The 21,151-nt window shown below is 41.1% G+C and overlaps 1 protein-coding gene across 1 annotated transcript in view; it reads left to right on the top strand.

The window, feature by feature from the left end:
- The window catches only part of GADL1 (glutamate decarboxylase like 1), a 166,738-nt gene extending 156,368 nt beyond the window's left edge, over positions 1 to 10,370 (top strand). Inside the window, exon 14 of the mRNA XM_027872500.1 lies at positions 10,197 to 10,370. Within this exon, the coding sequence (XP_027728301.1) occupies positions 10,197 to 10,370 (174 nt within the window). The remainder of the gene's footprint in view (positions 1 to 10,196) is intronic.
- Positions 10,371 to 21,151: the final 10,781 nt, after the last annotated feature.

The following is a 21,151-nucleotide window of genomic DNA, read 5'->3' as shown; positions in this document are numbered from 1 at the left end:
AAAGAAAGAAAGAAAGAAAGAAAGAAAGAAAGAAAGAAAGAAAGGAAGGAAGGAAGGAAGGAAGGAAGGAAGGAAGGAAGAAAGAAAGAAAATGGTATGCTTCAGTCTGTATTCTGACAACATTACTTCTTTCTTTGGAGGCTGATAGCACTTTTCTTCATGAGCCCTTTGGGTGTCTTGGATCATTGTACTGCTGAGAATAGCTAAGTCATTCACAATTCTTCATTGTACAATATTGCTGTTAGTGTGTATGATGTTCTCCTGGTTCTGCTCACTTCACTTTGTATCAGTTCATCTTTCTAGGTTTCCTGAAATCATCCTGCTTGTCATTTCTTATAGCACAATAATATTCCATTACAGTAACATACCATAGCTTGTTCAGCCAATTCTTAGCCAGCATAAAAAGAGCTGCTAGAAATATTTTTGTACCAATAGGTTCTTCCTTCTCTCTCTCTCTCTCTCTCTCTCTCTCTCTCTTTCCCCAGTATACAGACCTAGCAGTGGTATTGCTGGATCAAAGAATATACAGTTTTATAGCCCTTTAGCCATACTTCCAAATTGCTTTCTAGAATGGTTGGATCAGTTCACTTCTCCACCAATAGTGTATTAGTGTCCCAGTTTTCCCAATCCCCTCCAGCATTTATCATTTTCCTTTTTTGTCATATTAGCTACTCCAATAGGTGTGAGGTGGTACCTCAGAGTTGTTTTCATTTGTATTCTCTAATCAATAGTGATTTTTTCATGACTATAGATAGCTTTGATTTCTTCAACTGAAAACTGTTCATATCCTTTGGCCATTTATCAATTGGGTAATGATTTGCATTCTTTTAAATTTCAGTAAGTTCTCTATATATTTGAGAAACATTTCCCTTTCTGTCTGTTTTTATTTCTGTCTCTCCCTTTCATTTTCTCTCTATCTCCATCTCTCTCTGTCACTATCTCTCTGTGTCTCTGCCTCTCTCTGTGTATCTCTCTGTCTCTGTCTCTCTCTGTGTCTCTTTCTGTGTGTGTGTGTGTGTGTGTGTCTGTGGGTCTGTGTGTCCCTCCCTCTCTTTACCAGAGAGGCATGCTGTAGCTGGCTCAGTAAATGAGATTCACTAATACAGGAAATATATTTATATATGAAGTAAGGATGTCATCAGGAAAGCTCAATGTTTGTCATATAAACAGAGAGATGGTTATCTTGAGTGCTAGAGCAGAGTGCTAACTGTGTTTGAATCTTTTTAATTCAGTCATTTATTCACATGTTCATTAAGCTCCTACTATGCACAAGGCCCTGTGTGGGATATAACACTGTACCATATAAACTCTCCAAACCATTCTCCCTTCACCTCTCCCCTTAAAAATTCTTTTTGTCTTTCTTTCTTTGAGACTGGGTCTCTTTAGGTCACCCAGGTAGAGGGCAGTGGCCACACTCAGGCCCAGCTAGTATAGAAGCTCTGTTTTCTAGGCCTGTTTGAGCCTTCTTGGGCAGCTCAGTGGTCCCCAACTCCCAGGCTTTGCTATTGATGCTACAATGCGGACAGCCAATCGTCTTTAGCCCCATTGCAGCTCAGAACCCCCGAGCTCGAACAATCTACTCCTCCCAAAGCGGAGATGAGAGGAGGGAGCAGCCACACCCACCCCCCACCAGCTGATGATGTCATCACCTGTTTAAAAGCCTCTTTCATCGTCATTCAAGTCCCTCCCTTGCTTCCTTTATGGGCTCTGCAGTCTAGTCAAATGGGTCCACCTTTCATCTCTCACCTTCCTGCTTTCAAGCAGTCTGTGCCCCATACCTAGAATGCACTCACCCTCAAATCTGCTTCTCAAAGTCTTTATCTGCCTTCTTATCTACTTAGTTGTGGCATCACCTCCTCCACATAGGGAAAGGAGGGGCTTTGGCTTCCGCTTTGGCCTGGTCTCCTTCCCCTTCCCCCCCCCCCCCCGACAGGAGGAGGCCCATGGGAGGTTCACAGGTTTGGGAGGATGATGGACCTTCCATCTGGCCCTCAGAGTTCTCACTGCATGCCCTGGTCAGCTGCGGGATAGCGTCTGCCCAGACAGCTTGAGTGTATTGGGAGCCAAAGAGTACCTGGGAGTCAACCCAAAGACTGGGTTCCCAGCAAAGAAACCAGATCATGCTCAAACGGAGCTTCCCGAGTGCCCGAGGAAGAGCAGCTTCTTGTACCCCGATGCACAGAGTTGGCCCTTTGCCATATGTTCTCTCTAAGCCTGGGCCCATTTCCCCTAGACTTGGTACGCACTTGTGTGAGAATGTATCACGGGCTTTTGGGGGAAAGCACGCTGGTGAAGGTTTGAACCAAGGGTCTCAGGGAATCATACCGATTAGGAGGTTCAGAGATGCTCCTAAAACCCTCACGGTAAGATAGAGCCAACTTGGAGGACCCAGTTCACTTGAGGGAGTAGGAAGGGGGATCAGAAACAAATCTAAGGGCAATCAGCTCTTATGGGCTACGGTAACCTTGATGGTACAATGTCACTTCTATAGCTCTTTCTGGTTACAAAGGGAGGCGCCGTGCAATCATGGAGAAAGTGCTGAGCTTACAGTCAGGAGGCCAAAAGTTAGGATTTCGGGCCCTCTGACGTTGGGAGGCAAGATGGGGCAATGGAAAAAGCACTGGATTGGAAGCCAGAGGGCTGTGGGTTCAAATGCTACTTTTTTCACTTAATGACTACAAGTAAATGATTGGGCAAGCCACTTATCCTCCCTTGGCCTCAATTTCTTTATCTGTAAAATGGAGGTCTTGGACACAAAGACCTTTTAAAGGTCCCCTTCTAGCTTTAGATCTAATACGGAGTTATATGATTCTCACAAGTACCCCATGAGGGAGGAAGTCTATCTTATTATTTATATTTTTAGATATTCATCTTAATGATGTCTTACCCCAAAAGCGTGAGTTGATTGGGTTACTGCTCGGCCATTTACTCATTGTCAATGACTCTTTCTTACTCAGAGACTTTTTTTGCAGATTTAAGCAGCTTTAAAAGTTAAATAAAACTTGGCCCTTGGCCCTTGGGAGATGGTGGGATGCTTTCACAGGGACACAGCTATTTCCGGAGCCTGACTTTTACAAATTATGACTCTGGAGAAAACGATGGAGAGGCGTAGATGAAGACATGGAGCCATATCATGGGGGTGTCAGCAACTTTCTCCACTCAAAATGCAGGGACTTGTCCCCTGAAGTACACAAGAAGAATCTGATTTACAATTTGAGGGAAAACCAAGCATAGAGTAGTTGGCGAGGTGGAAAAGCAATCTCATTCCTGCCAAATTGCTTTCTCAGGCTCCAAACACTCTGTGGAGGGCTAGATTCGGGGGTATGTGTCTTGTTTGTACATATAGATGCCTTCCTTCTATGAATGTGGAATCTGGTACAAGTGTGATCTAATACTGTTGTCAGCTAAAATAAACATTTTAATTAGGGGGGAAAAAGATGTTCCAAGTTGTCTACCCATGAACTGGCCTTCGTGTTTTCTGAATGGGAAGCCCTATTTACTGCCTATGTGAGTTTGGACCATTGTAAGGTTCTCTGAGCCTTACTTTCTTCATCTATGAACTGGGGGTGGGAGTGGGGGGGTTGAACTAGATGACCTCTAAGGCCCCTGACTTTCTCTAAATTTATTATCATGTAAAGATCCTTTGTTATTGGCAAGTAGAAATTCAACTTCCTCACGCTCTACTTGGTCTAAAAACTTTGCTGTATCCAACACCTTTTTTGATTGTATAAAAAATGGACACCTGCATGCATCCTGTAAGCTCTTGGTGGGTAGGAACTGTCTCATTCTTATCTCTTATATCCCCAGTGCCTGGGGTTCCCCCCACCCTTGCCTGTGATTTCTATCAGTGTAGGGAGCTGTTTTCCAATATGGAAACTCCCTGCAATGCTGATGATAAAATCCTGGATTTATAACTTGAAAGAAACTTAGAAGCCCTCAAGTCCAATCCCATCATTTCATAGATGAGGAAACGGAGGCCAAGACAGGTGAATTTCCTTGTCTAGGGTTACACAACTAGTAAGAGTCTGAAGGATGCAAACCAAGGTCTCCTTGACTCCAAGGCCAGCACTCTACTCATTAAGCAATGCTGCCTCTTACCTTGTTCCTAGCAGGTGCTTAATAAAAGTCATTTTGACTGTTATAAATGTCCAAATTAATGAAGGATGATACTATCTGCACTCAGAAAAAGAACTGAGAAGTAGAAGTATATATAGAATGATTTTACACACACGCATACACATACACATGTATATATATTTGTGTCTAATGGTAGCCATCTCTTGGGCAAGGTGGTAGGGGAAGGAAGAAGAGAAAAGAAATTTACATGATAACTTTCGTATGTATTTCAAAAGTAATAGCAAGTTGTACATGATAGATTTATAGTTTCATTGCAATCATATTTTTATTATACTATGTTATAGAAAGGCTTGTCTTATTCCATAAATTCAAAATAAAATAAATTTTAAATGTTTATTGAATTCAATTGTTACTGTGATGATTATGATTTTTCACCCTCCTCAATGAAATATTTTGACCACTGACCTCCCCCTCAATTACCTTCCCTCAGCAACATCCATGACCCACATACCTATGTGTTCACTCATATTTATAAACTTCCTATGCTTGACTGTAAGCTCCATGAGGGCAGAAACTAGATTTCATCTACGCTTGGACATCTCTTCAGCATGGTGCTCTGAGGAATGGATTCTTTTCCCTCCCTGGCAGGCTTTATGCAGATGCCCTCTTTTTCACTGTTACGGAGGGGATTCTTCATCAGCTTAGGCCAGATAGCCTCTGAGATTCTGGGATAGCTATCCCTAATTTGCTTATGTGTTGTTTATCTTCCTAATTAGATCATAACCTTTCCTACCACCTGTATGGTGCTCTGAACTTAATAGCAATTCAACTAACATTTATTGAGAGCTTACGGTACAGGATGCTATGTTAAGTAAGGCACTATAAATTAATTGAGGGATGGAAGTAAATTTTCATTAAATAAACAAATGGATAAAAGAAATGGGATCCTTTCCTGAAGTTTGTTAAAAATACAATGGATATCTCCTTGACTTTCTGAGACAACAATGGACTAGATGTGGGGCATAGGTTCTCAAAGTGGGTGCTACTGCCCCTGGGGGCACTGGAATGGTCCAGGGGGGTGGTGCAATTGGGGGGCATTGAATAAAAATAAGGAGGGGGGTGGTGAAAGCATAAGGAAAGAAAGGAAGATAAGAAAATTTTGAAAAACCATTCATACATGTTTCATTTGCTGTGTAACAGAGTTAAAGTCGTAGTGAGGACATTATTTTCCAAATAAACACACAAAATGCAAATTATAACTGATTAATGGCCAAGTCCTCTGACAGGTCTTAAGAAACAAGTGTTGGCAGGCAAGCATGTTCCACATTGTTGGGAATCCCAGCATGCATCAGCAGGAATATGTGTATATAATGACTTGTTTACAATACAATATGCAATATTTCATCATCAAAACTTCAATGCTGAAAAAACCCCACAAATTTATAATAAATTATTAAATTTAAGATGCATCATTTAAAAAATTATAATTTTTAAATGATGCAAACTTTAAAAAAAATTAAAGGGTTAAAGAAAGTAAATTTCCGAGGGGGCACTAAACAATTTTTTTTAAAAGGGAGAGGTAGACCAAATAAGTTTGGGAACTTCTATGGATAGAAGACCTGAGTTCAAATTCTGACATGTCCATAGGACTGCATTTTTCAAGAGTTATACAGGTTCCCAAAGGGCCTCTGCACCTATAGAGTACCATGTAGGTTGATCCTACCAAGCTTGGAAGAGTATAGGTCAGGAAACAAATTGGATATATACTGTCTGAGAGGTGGCCTAGATCAGTTTCAAAGGCTCATCGCCAGAAGATTGGTCACTATGTGAGGTATTTGGGGGGATCCACCAGCTTATGACGATGGTCTACGAAGCCACAGAGGGTTTGTGATCCATGTTATTAAAACAAACACTAACATGATGCCTAGAGATTTCAGAATTCTATAGAAGTAGATCCCTAAAGGTCCTCAGAGGCTATTTAGTCCAATGATCTCACTTTACAGATGAGGAAACTGAGGCCAGAGAGAACAAGTTCACATGGGCAGTTAACAAACTACTCAATTCTAAAATTAGGATCCTAGATTTTGATTCAGGATGAAAATCATTGATTCCTGTTGTTGACAGGAATATCCACATGGATAAAACTCCAGATGCCTAAAGAACTTCATGGTTTAGATACTGAAGGGACCTTAGAAGTCCTCTGTGCTGATCCCTTCCTTTTACAAGTAAGGAAAGCCAGAATAGGCTAAATGACTTGTCGAAGGTCACACAGGTAGTAAATGGCAGAGTAAATTTGAAGGCACGTTCCGTTTCCAACCTCTAACTCTCTATCCACTTGCGCTGATAGAGAAGAGGTACTAGGAAACCACTCCATTGTGTAAAGGCTGCTGTGAATGGGGAAGTGGGATGATCAGACAGCTGTATGTAGGATGCATTGGAGACCGGAAAGGCTAGAGGGGAGGGACTGCCTTACATGTTTGTATTTGTATTCTTAATACTTAGCACAGTACCTGGCATATGATAATTGCTTAATAAATATTCCACTTGTCTGTCCGGCTATCTACTCATCCATCCATCTATGATACTGTCCCCTTTTATTGAAATATCTAATTCCCATGATACCAGTGTCGCCTTTACCTCTCCCTCTCTCCTTTCTCTTTCCCTCTCTCTCTCTCTTCTCTCCCTCTCTCTGTCCCTCTTTCTCTTCCTTTTTTTCTCTCTTTCTCTTTTTCTTTCCCTCTCTCTTCTCTCTCTCTCTCTTTCTCTCTCACCATCTCTTTTTCTCTCTGCCTATCTCTGCCTCTCTCTTTTGTTTTTTTTGTTTCAGCTCTCAGATGGGATCTTGCTTTTTTGTTTACAAGAAAAATTATAACTGACACTATTCATTATGATAATGAACTCATTTAATAGAGTGGACATATTGTGGACTGTAATTAAAATGCTGAGGCTCTTGGAATAAGGTAAAAAAAAAACAAAAACAACCCAGCACTTTCTGAGAAGGTAGGCTCATAGAAAATACAAACAGGAATAGGCAGAAGCAAATTAGGCTGGAGCCAAGAATATGCCTGCTTTGAATGCAAAATTGACAGTAAGTCAGGGACAGTTACAGCATCCGTAACAGTGATATGGGCTCAGAGCTTTGAAGGGCACAGCAGTTTGTTAAGAATAGCATGTCACCATGAAACACTTGCATCTGAATGAATGGCCTGGTGATTGTCTGGTGAGACCTTTATAATGTGGGTGCCTGGCAGAAATAGTAACACCAAAGAAATTTGCTTGTTTCACTCTTCACTTTCTGTAACCCCAATTTTCATTGTGGTGTCTCTTGCTTTATGGAATATGATATAAATTAATATAGACCAAGGGAGCTTGTCCCAAATGGTGACTCTGTTCCATTCACTTACCAACTGGGGATGTCTCCTAGTCAGTAACTTGGAAGCTTACTCACAGCATTTGTGTGTGTGTGTGTGTGTGTGTGTGTGTGTGTGTGTGTGTGCATACATTTAACTTCAATGTATCTGTAATCTCAACGTTGTGAGCACCCTCTCTATCCAATTATATATCAATGTCTAGACAATAACCATTCTTCATCCAATTGGTTTTTCCCGGATGGATAGTTAGACCAAACTCATTTGAATGGTTATAGATCTCATCCAGGAGGGCTGGAAGACCTTGCTGTTATCGATAGGGAATTGCTATTCAAGTAGGACTCAACCTTGGATCACTTCCGTGATCATGGTTATCATCTTTGATGAGGATATGCTTTGGTGAGCGTGCATGTCTTTGTTTTATGCTTTGTCTAATAGTCAGAGGGTTGTTGAACAAGGACATGTCTGTTGTGCCTTTCAAAGAAACTTGCATAATTATTAGACATGAGTGGGATATCATTGTTAGAGGAGAGTGTTTACAGAAACAGTTTACTATGCTGAACAAAATGTGTTTTTATAGTCACCAAATAATAAGCATAGCAGGGTCACATATTCTTTACCCCTTTCAATTTGGCCTATTGTGGAATATTTCTTGCATAGATCTGCCTGTTCCCTTTGGATATCTAAGTAAGGATGTTCTTAATCTTTGTGTAGATTATTCTCATATAAATTTTATAGAGATGGGAAAGTCAGCCTATAGGTTGGTAGTCATTGATTTTTTTGGTAGTAATAAAACCTTAGATTTCCTACCTTTGGCATCTTCCCCAGTTAAAGAAGCCTTGAAAACTGATCCATCATTATTCTCACATTTCCTCCTCTATACATTTTCTTTAGTTTAGATACTTTTGCTATCTTTGTTCTTCTTTTCAATGCCTTATCTACTTTCTCTGTAAGCATACCCAGGACTTCAGCATTAGAGTCCAAATATGGTAGTTCAACTGTTATTGATAGCGAAAAGACTAAGTTATAAAAATCTTTGAAGATGTTTTCCATTTTTCTTCTCTTTGTTTTCCTTCCATTTTATCCTTAAATGCTCTCTAGTTGGGCCTCTTGCCAAGCTTTCTTTATAGTAGATTTAGTCTCCACTGCTTTTTATTGCTCATAATCTTACATTATCTTTCTCCAAAAGATTTTACAAATTTATGTCCTAAATGGATATTGGCTGCCATGTTTTTCCTGCTTGGAAAGTAAGTAAAAGGTCTTCACTTCTGCATTGCAGCTCTTTAGATACTTTCAGATAGCAATCCTGCCTCTCCTAAGTCTTTCTTCTCTTCAGACCCCATTCATGTGGCCATCCTCATACACTCTGGCCTCTACCTCCAACTGGCAATCCAGTCTTCCACTATAGGGCCCTGGGCTTCTGATTGGTGAACATTTACCAAATTAAAGAGGACTCAGACCCACCAAGCTAATCCATAGCTGACTGCCATCACCTACTCCTCCTTGCTGTTTTAGGCACATTGATCTAAATAACACTGCCAAAATACCTTCAGAATTACTTTCCATGTCTATTGTTTATATTTTATAAACACATATATACTTATATGATATCCCCCTCATTAGAATATGAGCTTCTTGAGGGCAGGAACCACGTTTTTTTGCATTCAGCACAATGCTTGAAACATGGTAGGTATCAACACTTGTTGACCCTTCCTGGGTCCCTCCCTCCCTGTCTCTGTCTCTGGCTCTCTCCATACATATGAAATGTATAGTGTTCCCATATTAGAATGTAAGCACATAAGCTCTTTGAGGGCAGGACCTGTCTTGCTTGTCTGTATTTGTATCCTCAACATTCAACATGGTTCCTAGCACACATGCAGTGCTTCAGCATCCAGATGGCACAGTGAGAAGAGAGAAGAGGTTAGAATCAGGAAGACCTGAGTTCGTATCCTGCGTCTGATCTTTACTAGCTATGAGACCTTGAACAAGTCACTTAAACTGCTCTCTGCCCCAATCTCCTCATCTGTAAAGTGGGGATAATTATAACACCTACTTCAGGATTGTTGCAAGGATCAAATGAGTTAATGTGCTTTGGCAACGTTAAAGTACCATATCATTATTAAATGTGTTTCCTTCACCATTCATCCTTCTCCAGGTTGATATCCCCCGTTCTTTTGACTGATCGTAATGTGGCATGATCTTAAACCTCTTTACCATTCAGGTCACTTGCTTTGGACATTCTATAGCTTGTCACTGTCCTTCCTAAAATATGGTACCCAGAAGAGAAAAAAAATGCTCCAGATGTGGTCTGATTGAGGCTGAGAACAGCGAGATTATCACCTACCAGCTCCTGGACACCACATATCTCAGTGTAGCCTGAGATTGCCTTAACTTCCTCCCCCCCCACATCATTTCACACTGTTGGCTCATGTTGACTCCCCTAAAACGCCCAGATCATTTTCATAGGAACTGTTGTCTAGCCACACCTCCTCCATCTTAAATTTATGAAGGTGACTTCTAAAAATACCCAGCATTTATTTAAAGGATTCCTCCCAAAGTATGATTTTGTAGGTATAGAAGCAACCAAAAAGTAGAGATTGTGTCTTTCTTGTTTTTTTTTCAATGCCCAGAAAGCATGGAGGACAGTGGTCTACCTAGAGTAGGCACTCCAAAAATGCTGGTCCAATAATGAGAAGTCTCTAGCTATATAACCTGTTTGCTTTACTGTGTTCTCCCTCTTTGCTTCTTCAGGTTGCCCCCGCCATTAAAGAGAGGATGATGAAGAAGGGCAGCATGATGCTGGGCTACCAACCCCATCAGGGCAAAGTCAACTTCTTCCGCCAGGTGGTGATCAGCCCCCAAGTGAGCCGTGAGGACATGGACTTCCTCCTCGATGAGATTGACCTCCTAGGGAGAGACATGTAGCCAACACTCAGGAAGGCCCCAGAACCCAAATCCCACTGAGCAGAAATCTCCCAATCAAGAACATCTGGGGCCTTGCTATAGAGATGCTGTTCTTCAGATGCTCATTAGGAAATGCTACTGTCCCTTTAAAACCAAATTGCTTAGTGTCCATCTTAAAAATGCCTCACAAGCCTCCAAAGTCTGGAAAAGCGAGGGCAACAGAATCATGAAAATATCGTCACTGCTGCTGGTACAATGTGGACACCTTCTCTAGGACAGTTGTCTGGGAGGAGTTCTCTTGGAGGGTGGGGTAAAGCAAGGGTCCTGGGTATTAAGCAACCATTCCCTCTTTAAAGAATTCTTAAGACTCCTAACCATAGGAATTATGTTCTTATACTTCACAATCACAATCATAAAAGATTCCCATTAACAGTTCAGAGGAGTTTTGGAATGGTTGAGAGATGAGTTGGGCATCGTCCAGCTAGGACATGACCTTGCTTCTGTCCCCCAACAGTTAGACTCTGCATAGATAGCTCTCACCTACATCTTTGGTGGCCCTAGGAGCATGTTAAAGCTATTTTTAAAAAGAGGAATAATGAAAAATATTTATGTGAATGAAAGAACTTTTTATGTGGACCTATTATGGCAAATGATTGGAATTCAACATGGCACTGATCTGTTTTAGTCTATAGATTTTTTTAAAACTCTCAAATTACTTAGTAGGGTAGATATTTATTATTAGTTTTGTTTTCCTTTTTCCATCCAAGATTAACAGCCCCAAGAATGTTCTTTCATCCTAGTCTTCTGTACCACATTCCTGTTTTGCTCTGAATCTTGCTGTTTTGTTTTGGCTTAACCCCCAGATATGGATCTGCTTCCATCACCATAAGACAGGACCTGATTAGACAATGTTTATCTTCCCTCCCTTTGGAAGGGCGTGGCTACTTGACAAATAATACTGATAACTCACATTTATATCATGTTTTAATGCTTATGAAGCTCTTTGAGCTTGGTGGTACAAATATTGTTGTCTCCATTTTACAGATGAGGAAACAGAGGTTCAGAGAGGGGAAGTCACAGTTAGTAGATGTCACAACTGGGGTTTTAACCCAGCTCTCCTAACTCCAATGCCAGCACTCTTTCCACAGACACTTATTTTAGATAGGAAGGAGAGAGTAGGCCCCACCTAGGGCTCAAAAGTTAAAGCCTTGGTCACGAAATTAAATAAGGATCATCAGCTATATGGAAGCAACTAAAATGAAGGTTAGAATAGATTTTCCTTAATCTCCAAGACTGTTCCTTATCATATACTTACAATGGTTGGTTTTGTTTCAGCCATTTACCAATAACATGGCTATACTAGGTTTCATCCATTCTTTTGACAAGGATTTAGTAAGTGCCTCCTGTATGCTAGGCGCTGTGCTAAGTGCTGGGAACAAAAACATATACATATAAAAAAAAGAATTCGTTTTTGACCTCAAAGAGCTTTTATTCTATTGACTCATGGCTCTCTTGGATGAGACCACCATTTTGGAAAATTATCCTGTTACCTACAAGAGTCCCCTTGTTTGGGAGGTTCTATGAACTGTTATCTTCCACTTAGCTCTCTCTCTTGTTTTTGTGGGTTGGTTTGCTTTGAAATAATCATTGTGTGTTTTTGTGAAGGCTGCAGAGCAAACTAAAGGATGTGGTCGCATATTATTTAGTGTTCGTTTTCCTAGCTCTGACTAACTGTAAAGCTGAAATCAGAAGTTTTCTTGTTTGCACCAAGTTTGTTCATCGACGTAGCAATGACCAATGCATTCTTTTCTCTTTCATATCTTGAGTACTGAAAATTATCTCTACACGAAGTGCTTTAATGCCTTCGATCGACATGTCCAGTGTTGTACAACATTCCCGTTTATGAGCTCCAAAATGCCAGTGATTTATTGTGGTCAGAAGATAATGGATAAAAACAAAAAGAGGAGCTCTTCACCAACATCCTAAAATACCTTCACAGTCGTTCCTGGGAGTGGATTATTTCGATCCCATCAAAGAGCCTAATTCTACCTTTCTCTAGGAGTTTTATCTGATAAATGACTGCACAGAATTAGGCCCTTTAGATACATAGTTTGTCATAGTAAGGCCTATATGGCTCTCTTCTAGGTATATCGGCTATATTGGGATTGTATGTCTGTTTTTCATGGACCTGGGCTACAACTGCATCAAAAGCTTAAGGACTGAAAGATGTAAAAGTATTGGGATTTTCTTTAATCTGTTTCTTTTCCTTAAGACAAAAATTATGCAGGCATGGTCCACCTAACACTAATTGATTCTATTCAAAACACAATGTTAGGTGAAACAGTGTTCCTGCGGTCAGTGAGTTGCTTAGAAACTAGGTTATCCACAGGTGATTGGCCAGACAAATTGACATATTGGGTTTGTGGCTTTATAGTGGGGTTTAGTTAAAACGTATTCATAATATTATTGAGGAATGTTGATAGGACAGTCTTATCCAAAGCAGTGTCTGTGCTGTCATTCATTGTAGGCTTTGAATATCCAACAACTGATATCAAGAATTTCCCTTTTTATGCTTATCACTTCTATGTTTTCATTTTAGCATCTTATTTCTGTCTTATGTTTCCATTATGTCAGAATGGTTAAGGTACGTTTACCAACAGGCCTCTAAATTTTATAGACGCTCACTAGCTATGCAATGATGACTCGACTTGTATTTGTTTTTGTTTAAACAACAACAAAAATGAGTTGTTTTTTTAAGTCTGCACATAATATTCATGAAATCTACATTTGCATCCTCATGATGCAAAAATGAACATTGGAGCATAAATTTCTCATTTAACGTGATTTTTTTTTCTGTCATCTACTGTTGACTAATTACAATGTTTATATACTATAATGTCCCCCCTGGACTAGGCTGCCATTTTAGCAGGAGAGACAAGAGACGGCTTATCTTGTAGTTAATGATTTGAATAAAATTAGACAAGAGAAACAACGTATGTGTATGTGTTGGTCTTTTATCTGGAGTGTAGTGGGGGACGTACAGACCTGGTTCCTGGCATTATGATCATGAAGAAGTGTGTCTGGAAATCAGTGTGTAAAATAAGGAGCTGAACTACCCTGCTGGTGGGTCTGCCTACCTCAAGTCTCTCCCAGTCCAATCTATTCTCAATTCAGCCACTCAAGTGATTTTCCTAAAGCTCAGGCCTGACCAAGTCACTTACCACCCCCACCCCCCACCCCTAATAAACTCCAGTGGCTCCGTAGGGCTCCCAGGAGCAAACACAAAATGCTCTGCTTGGCATTCAAAGCCCTTCATAGCCTAGCCCCTTCCTACCATTCCAATCCTCTTACACCATACTCTCCTGCATGTACTGTTCGATTTAATGACATGAGCCTCCTGACAGCTCCACAGACAAGACCCTCCATCTCTGTGCTCCAGGCATTTTCTTTGATTATCCCCCACGCCTGGAACACCCTCCCCCTCCACTCTGACCACTGACTTCCCTGGCTTCATTTCAGTCTCAACTAAAGCCCTGTCTTCTACCGGAAGCCTTTGCCAATCTCTCTTAATTCCAGCACCTTCCCTCTGTTAATTAATCCTATTTATCCTGTATGTAGCTTCCTTTGTATACATTTGTTTGTGTGTTATCCCCCTAGTAGATTGTAAGCTCCTTGAGGGCAGGAACTGTCTTTTCCCTCTTTTTGTATCCCCAGCACTTATTACTGTGTAGGTGCTTAATAAATGTTTATTGATGATTGATTTATTGATTGATTGATAGATGATTCCCACATTCCATCTTCCATTTCCATGACTTTGAACAGACTGTATCCCCATCTTTGGAATGTTCTCTCTTCTCATCTCTTAGAATCTCTAGTTCCTTTTAAGACTCAGCTCAAGTGATACCTCTTACAAGAGGCCCTTCCTGATTGCCCTAGTTGTATTTATCTGTCTAGGTAATGTTTCCCTTCTGGGCAGTAGAATGTCACCTTGAGGGCAGAGATTGTTTCATATTTTTTTTGTCTGTATCCCCAACACCTTGGACCTTAACGAATTGAATTTAAGACCTTCAAGTTCTAAAATTTTTTTACTCTAATCTTTCTGAAATAGAGGGTGGGAGATGGGGAAATTCAACAGCAAGAGCATGGGCCACTGGAAGCAGTCATACCTCTTCAAGGATGACAGGGAGATCTAAGAAGGAAAAGCAACAGTTACTGGAAATTTCTCAGATTCCATCTCCTCCCTAAGATGCATTCAGAGGGGCCACCACCAGTCTTGAGGCACTAAGTGGAATGGTTCAACCTGGAAACTGACTGTGATTTTAAGTGAAAAAGAATTAAGAAGCAGGTTGGGAATGAAAGAGTCAACATGTCAGTTACGTTCTCCTTGGAAAGAGTGTCATCTGGCATGTCATTGCCCATTTTCCTTTCCATGATTATGAGATGTGACTAAACCAAACAGCTTTCGAATTTCTGTTGGAGCTTCCAATACATAACTTCTTTTTTTTTTATTGCAGAATTATCTGGGATCAGGAAGCAGCTTAGCACAGAGGAGAATGTGGTATTATAACACTGACACACAGGCATGAGGCAGCACCTGAAAGGCTATTAATTTTTTCTGACAGGTGGAAATTGTGCCTCACTCGCCATCTGCCGCTCGCTCAGCAATCATGATCCCAGAGGAGTAAATAGGGACAATTTTAAAGCGTCTTCCAGAGCAGACTTCTCATCTGAATTTGTCTATTCAGCGTTAAATCCTACACTATTTAGACTTGTATACTGGATTTTCCAATTTTTCCCCCTACCATACTGACAGGCTACAATTTGCAGCAGTCCCTGACAAGTAATTGGCAATTTGGGCATGTGAAATAGACAAGAGAATTGGAGACATCTTAGAATAAAAGGGTACTTTAAAATATGCATACAGGATTGATAGAGATCTGCCCCCAAAATGTGCCATTTGGATGAAGAAGAAAGGAAGGAAAACTGGGTCAGGAGCATTACTGCTCATGCAAGGCACTGTTTTGTTAAAGACAGGTAATTAGAAAACCAGTGTATGCCATCTGTAATGCTACTGATGCTATTTTTCCTTATTGTAGAGTGTTCTATGAAGCTTCCTGCTAACCCTGGCTTAAATCTAGTTTTGATCTTTAAGCCTTAAATGATATTATACTGTAAGGACTAGGCAAAAACCCTGGTACTGACTGAGGAACTCAAGACTCTCGCGCAGGCATGGGACTTCATCCAATCACATTGTCATTTATGGGAAGAAACAGAAGAATGAACTCACTTGCTCACGGTCACACAGCCACACTCAGCTACTTGCTGTTCTCTGTCCACAATGTCCCATCTCCATGTCTTTGTCCAGGTGCCAAATGCCTGGAATATACTCCCTCATGTGAATTTAGAGGCAGGATTCAAATCCTGCCCCCTCTGACACTTACTACCTACTTGACCTTAAGTAAACTACTTCAATCTGGACCTCAGTTTTTGTATCAGTAAAATAAGAGAGTTGCATTAGATGGCCTCAAAGGTCCCTTGTATTTCTCCAGGTCTCTCAAGGTCTCAAGATTTCTCATGAGACATGGGAGACATGGCACAGGACCACCCAACATGGCGTGCCCACATAAGTGAAGGTGCTGTGTGCCCTATGAGCAAAGCAGAACTGCAGTAGCTCAAAAGAAACATGGGCTGCACAAATTTACAGACATGTCTGTTCCAAATGTTCAGATAGACTCCTTGTGCCTGACCTATGGTAGAGCCTTCAGAGTTCATATTTGACTGATCAGCCATAGATGGACACTTGACATTCATGTTAGTCCCTTTCGAGCATGAAGGACAACCAAGCAGCATCTCTCCATCAATGACTCTATGATCTCTCTCTCCTGTGTGGGTGCCAGAACTGTCCTTTATTCTCATACCATGAACAAAAGGCTACAATGAAATATTCATAGGACAGGTTAACCACAGGTATTAATGAGAAACCAGGTTAGATCAGCAACTTTTAACCCTATAAAAGAATATGCCTTGAAATGGGTGCCTATCACAGCCAGCTGAAGTATGGCAGGAAAAAGGGATAAGGTCCACCATGTGGCCAGGAAAAGTTCCACCATCCCCCCCATCCCTGGATGTTGTCCTCCTTTCACTTTCTTTATAGCCCCACCTCAGTCCCAAACCCTGCAATATTTCCTTGCTTCAGAAGATGAGCAAAAACTCCAAATCCCAGAAGTCTCTGAAGATCCAGGTCTGTCTTGCCTCCCTCTTCCACTTCTAGAGGAACTATTAGTATAAGTCTGGTTTTGCTCTGAAAAGTAGGTGAATCTGGCCTCAGTCCTTTCCCTACAAAGACTCCTGAGAGACTTTCCTATCTAAGGGTTAAAAGAGAAGGAGGAGGAGAAGGAGAAGAAGGAGGAGGAGAACTGACAAAGGAAAGGGGCCTTTTAATTCCCAACAATAGAAAGGGCATTCAATTACATTAAATTAATCAAGAATTTATTAAATGCCTACTGTATGCCAGGCACTATGCTAAGCATTGGAGATATGCAGACACAAAGGAAACTGTCCCTGAAGAAATTAAAGCTATCTAGTCATATGAAAAAATGTTCTAAATCACTATTGATTAGAGAAAGGCAAATCAAAACAACTCTGAGGTACCACATCACACCTATCAGATTGGCCCACATGACAAAACAGGAAAATGATAAATGTTGGAGCAGATGTGGGAAAATTGGAACACTAATGAATTGTTGGTGGAGTTGTGAAATGATCCAACCATTGGAGAGCAATTGGAACTATGCCCAAAGGGCTATAAAACTGTGCATACCCTTTGACCCAGCAATACCACCTTTAGGGCTATATCCCAAAGAGATCATAAAAATGGGAAAAGGACCCACATGTACAAAAATATTTATAGCAGCTCTTTCTGTGGTGGCAAAGAATTGGAAATTGAGGGGATGTCCATCAATTGGGGAATGGCTAAACAAGTTGTGGTATATGAATGTAATGGAATACTATTGTGCTATAAGAAATGATGAGCAAATGGACTTCAGAAAAACCTGGAAAGACTTACATGAACTGATGCTGAGTGAAGTGAGCAGAACCAGGAGAACATTGTACACAGTAACAGCCACATTGTGCAGTGACCAACTTTGATAGACTTAGCTCTCAGCAATGCAAAGATCTAAGACATCTCCGAAAGTCTCATGATAGAAAATGCTATCTACATCCAGAGAAAGAACTATGGAGTCTGAATGCAGATTGAAGCATACTATTTGCTCTTTTTTTCTCTTCTGTTTTATTCTGTTTCTTATTTCTTGTGGTTCCTCCTATTGGTTCTAATTCTTCTTTACAACATGACTAATATGAAAATATGTTTAATAGGAATGTATATGTAGAGCCTATATCAGATTGCATGCCATCTTGGGAAGGGAGGTGGGTAAGGAGAGAGAGAAAATTTAAAACTCAAAAGCTTATGGAAGTGAATGTTGAAAACTAAAACTAATGGGGCAGCTAGGTGGTGCAGTGGATAGAGCACTAGCCCTGGAGGGGGGAAGACCTGAGTTCAAATCCAACCTCAGACACATAATACTAACTAGCTATGTGACCCTGGGCAAGTCACTTAACCCCATTGCCTAGCAAAAAAAAAAAAAAAAAGACAAAAAAAAACAAAATCTAAATTAATTAATTAAAAAAAAAGAAAAAAAGAAACTGTCCCTGCCTTCAAAGGGCTTACATTCCACTGGGGTGGAAACAGCATGCACACAGATAAGTAGTGACTGGAGAGCTGTCCTCCAAGACAGGTAGTCCTGGGGTCAAGGGCTGATTCTGACTCCCAGGTGGACAAGTTACTTAAACTTTCAGTGCTCTAGGCAATTCTCCAAGAATGTGACTTAGAGAGTAGGTGCACACCTCTCTCATCTGAGAGTTCTTTATTTTAATGAAATCCTTTATAATCCCTATGCAAAGTAATTGGGGGACAGGTAGTGGTGGAAACTGTTAATAATGGAGAGGATTGAGAAAGGTTTCTCGTAGTAGATGGTAGAAGTCATCTGAAAGAGACCCCATAGGAGGCATGGCTACAGGCAGCCAGCATAAATGTGAAAAACAACCACCACAATTTTAGAAGAAATCTCCAGCACATTGAGTGGACCCCAGTAGAAGACTTTGGGCAAATGTGGACAAAGGTTACAGAGGACGGAATGATGTGGATTGGTCCTGATCTATACAAAGGCATGAAGGGAAATGAGATGCCTTGGGGAACAGCAGGTTCTCTGGAACACAGAGTATGTGATAGGGAGCCATGGGAAAGAAGTATGGATAGATAATTTGGGAACAAATCATGAAGGGCTTTAAATGGCTAACAGAAAAATTAGCATTTTATTGTAGCAATAAGCAGGAGTCATGGAAACTTTTTGAGTTATAAGAGTATTTGGTTAGACTCATGCTTTGGAAATATCAATTTGGCAACTACATGAATGATAAATTGGAGAGGGAGAAGACTGGAGGCAGGGAGACCAATTGGGAAGCTATGAAGTAGTCCCATCAAAAGAATAGTTCCTAGGGGGCAGGTAGGTGGCACATTGGATAGAGCACCCACCCTGAAGTCAGGAGGACCTGAGTTCAAATCCGGCCTCAGACCAAACACTTGACACTTACTAGCTGTGTGACCCTGGGCAAGTCACTTAACCCTAACTGCCTAAAAAAAAGAGAGGGAAAGAGAAAGAGAAAGAGAATAGTTCCTGTGGTCTGAGGAAGCCAGCATGAGAACAAGTCTGCACTGGAAGGAGAACCTAATCTCCTTGCTCCTTAGACTCTGGAGCTCAGGTCCCCAGCCTTCCCTCTCCACCCTCAGTTCTCATCCTGCTCCTTCATATGTTAACTTTTAGAACCCAACAGCCTTAAATCGGGCACTGCTGTATTATGCCACATGTTTAGGGTTTGCCATAGCATTGGATTTTTCAGTGGTTTTATTAGAAAGAGCCAGCCTGATTGCATTGAGAGCAAGTCATGCCAGACTAATTTCATTTATTGGTTGTCAGGGTTATTGGGACAGTAGATTGGGGAAATGCTTTAGATAGAGTTTCTCCAGATTTCAGTACAGCATTTGACAATGCCTCTCATGTTATCCTTATGAAAAAGAGGGAAAAATATGGGCTCCCTGACAGTAGAGACAGGTGGATTAGGACACGGTTGTGTGGCTGGACGGGCAGAGTTGTTATTAAAGATCTTAATGTCAATGTGGAAGAAGATCTTTGATGGAGTGTCCCAGGGATTGGGGCTTGGCCCTGTGCTGTTAAACAGCTTGCTGATTTTTATCAATAACTGGGTTAAAGGTAAAGAAGACATGCTTATCAAATCTGCAGATGGCCCGATGGTGGTTGGGATGGCTAACGGGTCAAGTCAGGCCAAGGTCCAAAAAGATAGCAATGGGCTCAAACAAGGCTAAAGATATCAAGCTTGAATTCAAGAGGAGAAAACATGGAGTGTTACCCGGCTTCAAAAAGCTACCTTCTGAAGTACAAGATGGAAGAGGGGTGCCTAGAGAGCAGTTTGTCTGAAAAAACATCCAGGTATCTTAGGGAGTCCCAAGTATTTGAAGGACTGTCAGGTAGAAGAGGTAGCAAACTTGTTTTGTTTGGCCCCAGAGAGAACTAGGAACAAGGGGTGCAAAGACTTGTGGGAGGATGTGGGCAAAGATCGCACAGGATGAGACAGTGTCAGTGTAGATGGGTTAAGATGCACCTCACTGGAGAATATGCCCACATGGATGAGATCAGAGAACCAGTGAAGTCTTGAAGTACGTACATAGGGGAAAACTGTCCAACAATTAGAGAAACACAAAAGTGCCAGGAGCTATATCAGGAGTCAGTGGGTTCTCATTTGCTGTCTTTAGGCAAAAGGTGGACAATCACTTGCTGATCATGTTATAGAGGGTATTCTCCATCACGTTTGGGTTGAACTTGGTGGTATCGGAGGTCCCTTGCAATTCCAAGGTTCTGCACTTCCTCACCCTAGCATCACCAGCTTTCAACCTATTTGTCCTAGCCATCCTCCTCCCCAGTGAAGTCCTGTCAGGTAACTTACAAGCATCACTGGCTTGTAATAGGAGAGGGATAGTTTCTCTACTACCATTGCCCGGTAGATGCAGAAACGAGAGTCTAGGAGCCAGGGGACAAGAATTCCAAGTATCCCCAGTTGAATTATGAATGTGTTTCCCCACAGAATCATGTTATGGCTACTACCACATGTAATAATAATGCCATGAGTAATACTGTAATACCATGTGAGTACAGGTGCATTATGGGTTAAGTATATTCTTGTGGCCCATTCTAGGAACCTAACCACCACTTGTAAGATTACTTCCAGGGGAAAATGTGGTCTGAGTTCCAAACAATCCATTTAACAGCTGGTGTTTTGGAATACAAACCATTCATATGCTGGGGCCTGCCTGTCTCTTCCATGCAGTATTTAATCATTTTTATTACAGAATTACTGGTTTTCTGCTAGTTTGCCATCCTGTCAAAAGGGATTATTTTTATGATGGCTTGGGGCCTATTTTAGTTTTCCTACAGGAGGACGTCTGAGAACTTATAATCTAAACCACTTGATTTATAAAAATTTACACACAATGCTTCAGGAATGTATTCATTCCAACAAATTCCACTGGTCTGATCTGGAGCAGCTTTCATCGAGGAACACCTGTTTAAAGAACAAGTAATAATAACATCATGAGTAATACTGTAATACTATGTGAGTGCATTGTATTATATTATGTTGCGATGTGTCGTACAATGAGTTTTATCCGA

Source organism: Vombatus ursinus, unplaced genomic scaffold, assembly GCF_900497805.2.
Source record: "Vombatus ursinus unplaced genomic scaffold, bare-nosed wombat genome assembly UNPS02014799.1, whole genome shotgun sequence".
NCBI lineage: Eukaryota > Metazoa > Chordata > Mammalia > Diprotodontia > Vombatidae > Vombatus > Vombatus ursinus.
Note: the sequence above shows the minus strand (reverse complement) of the source record. Positions and strands in the feature narration are given on the sequence as shown.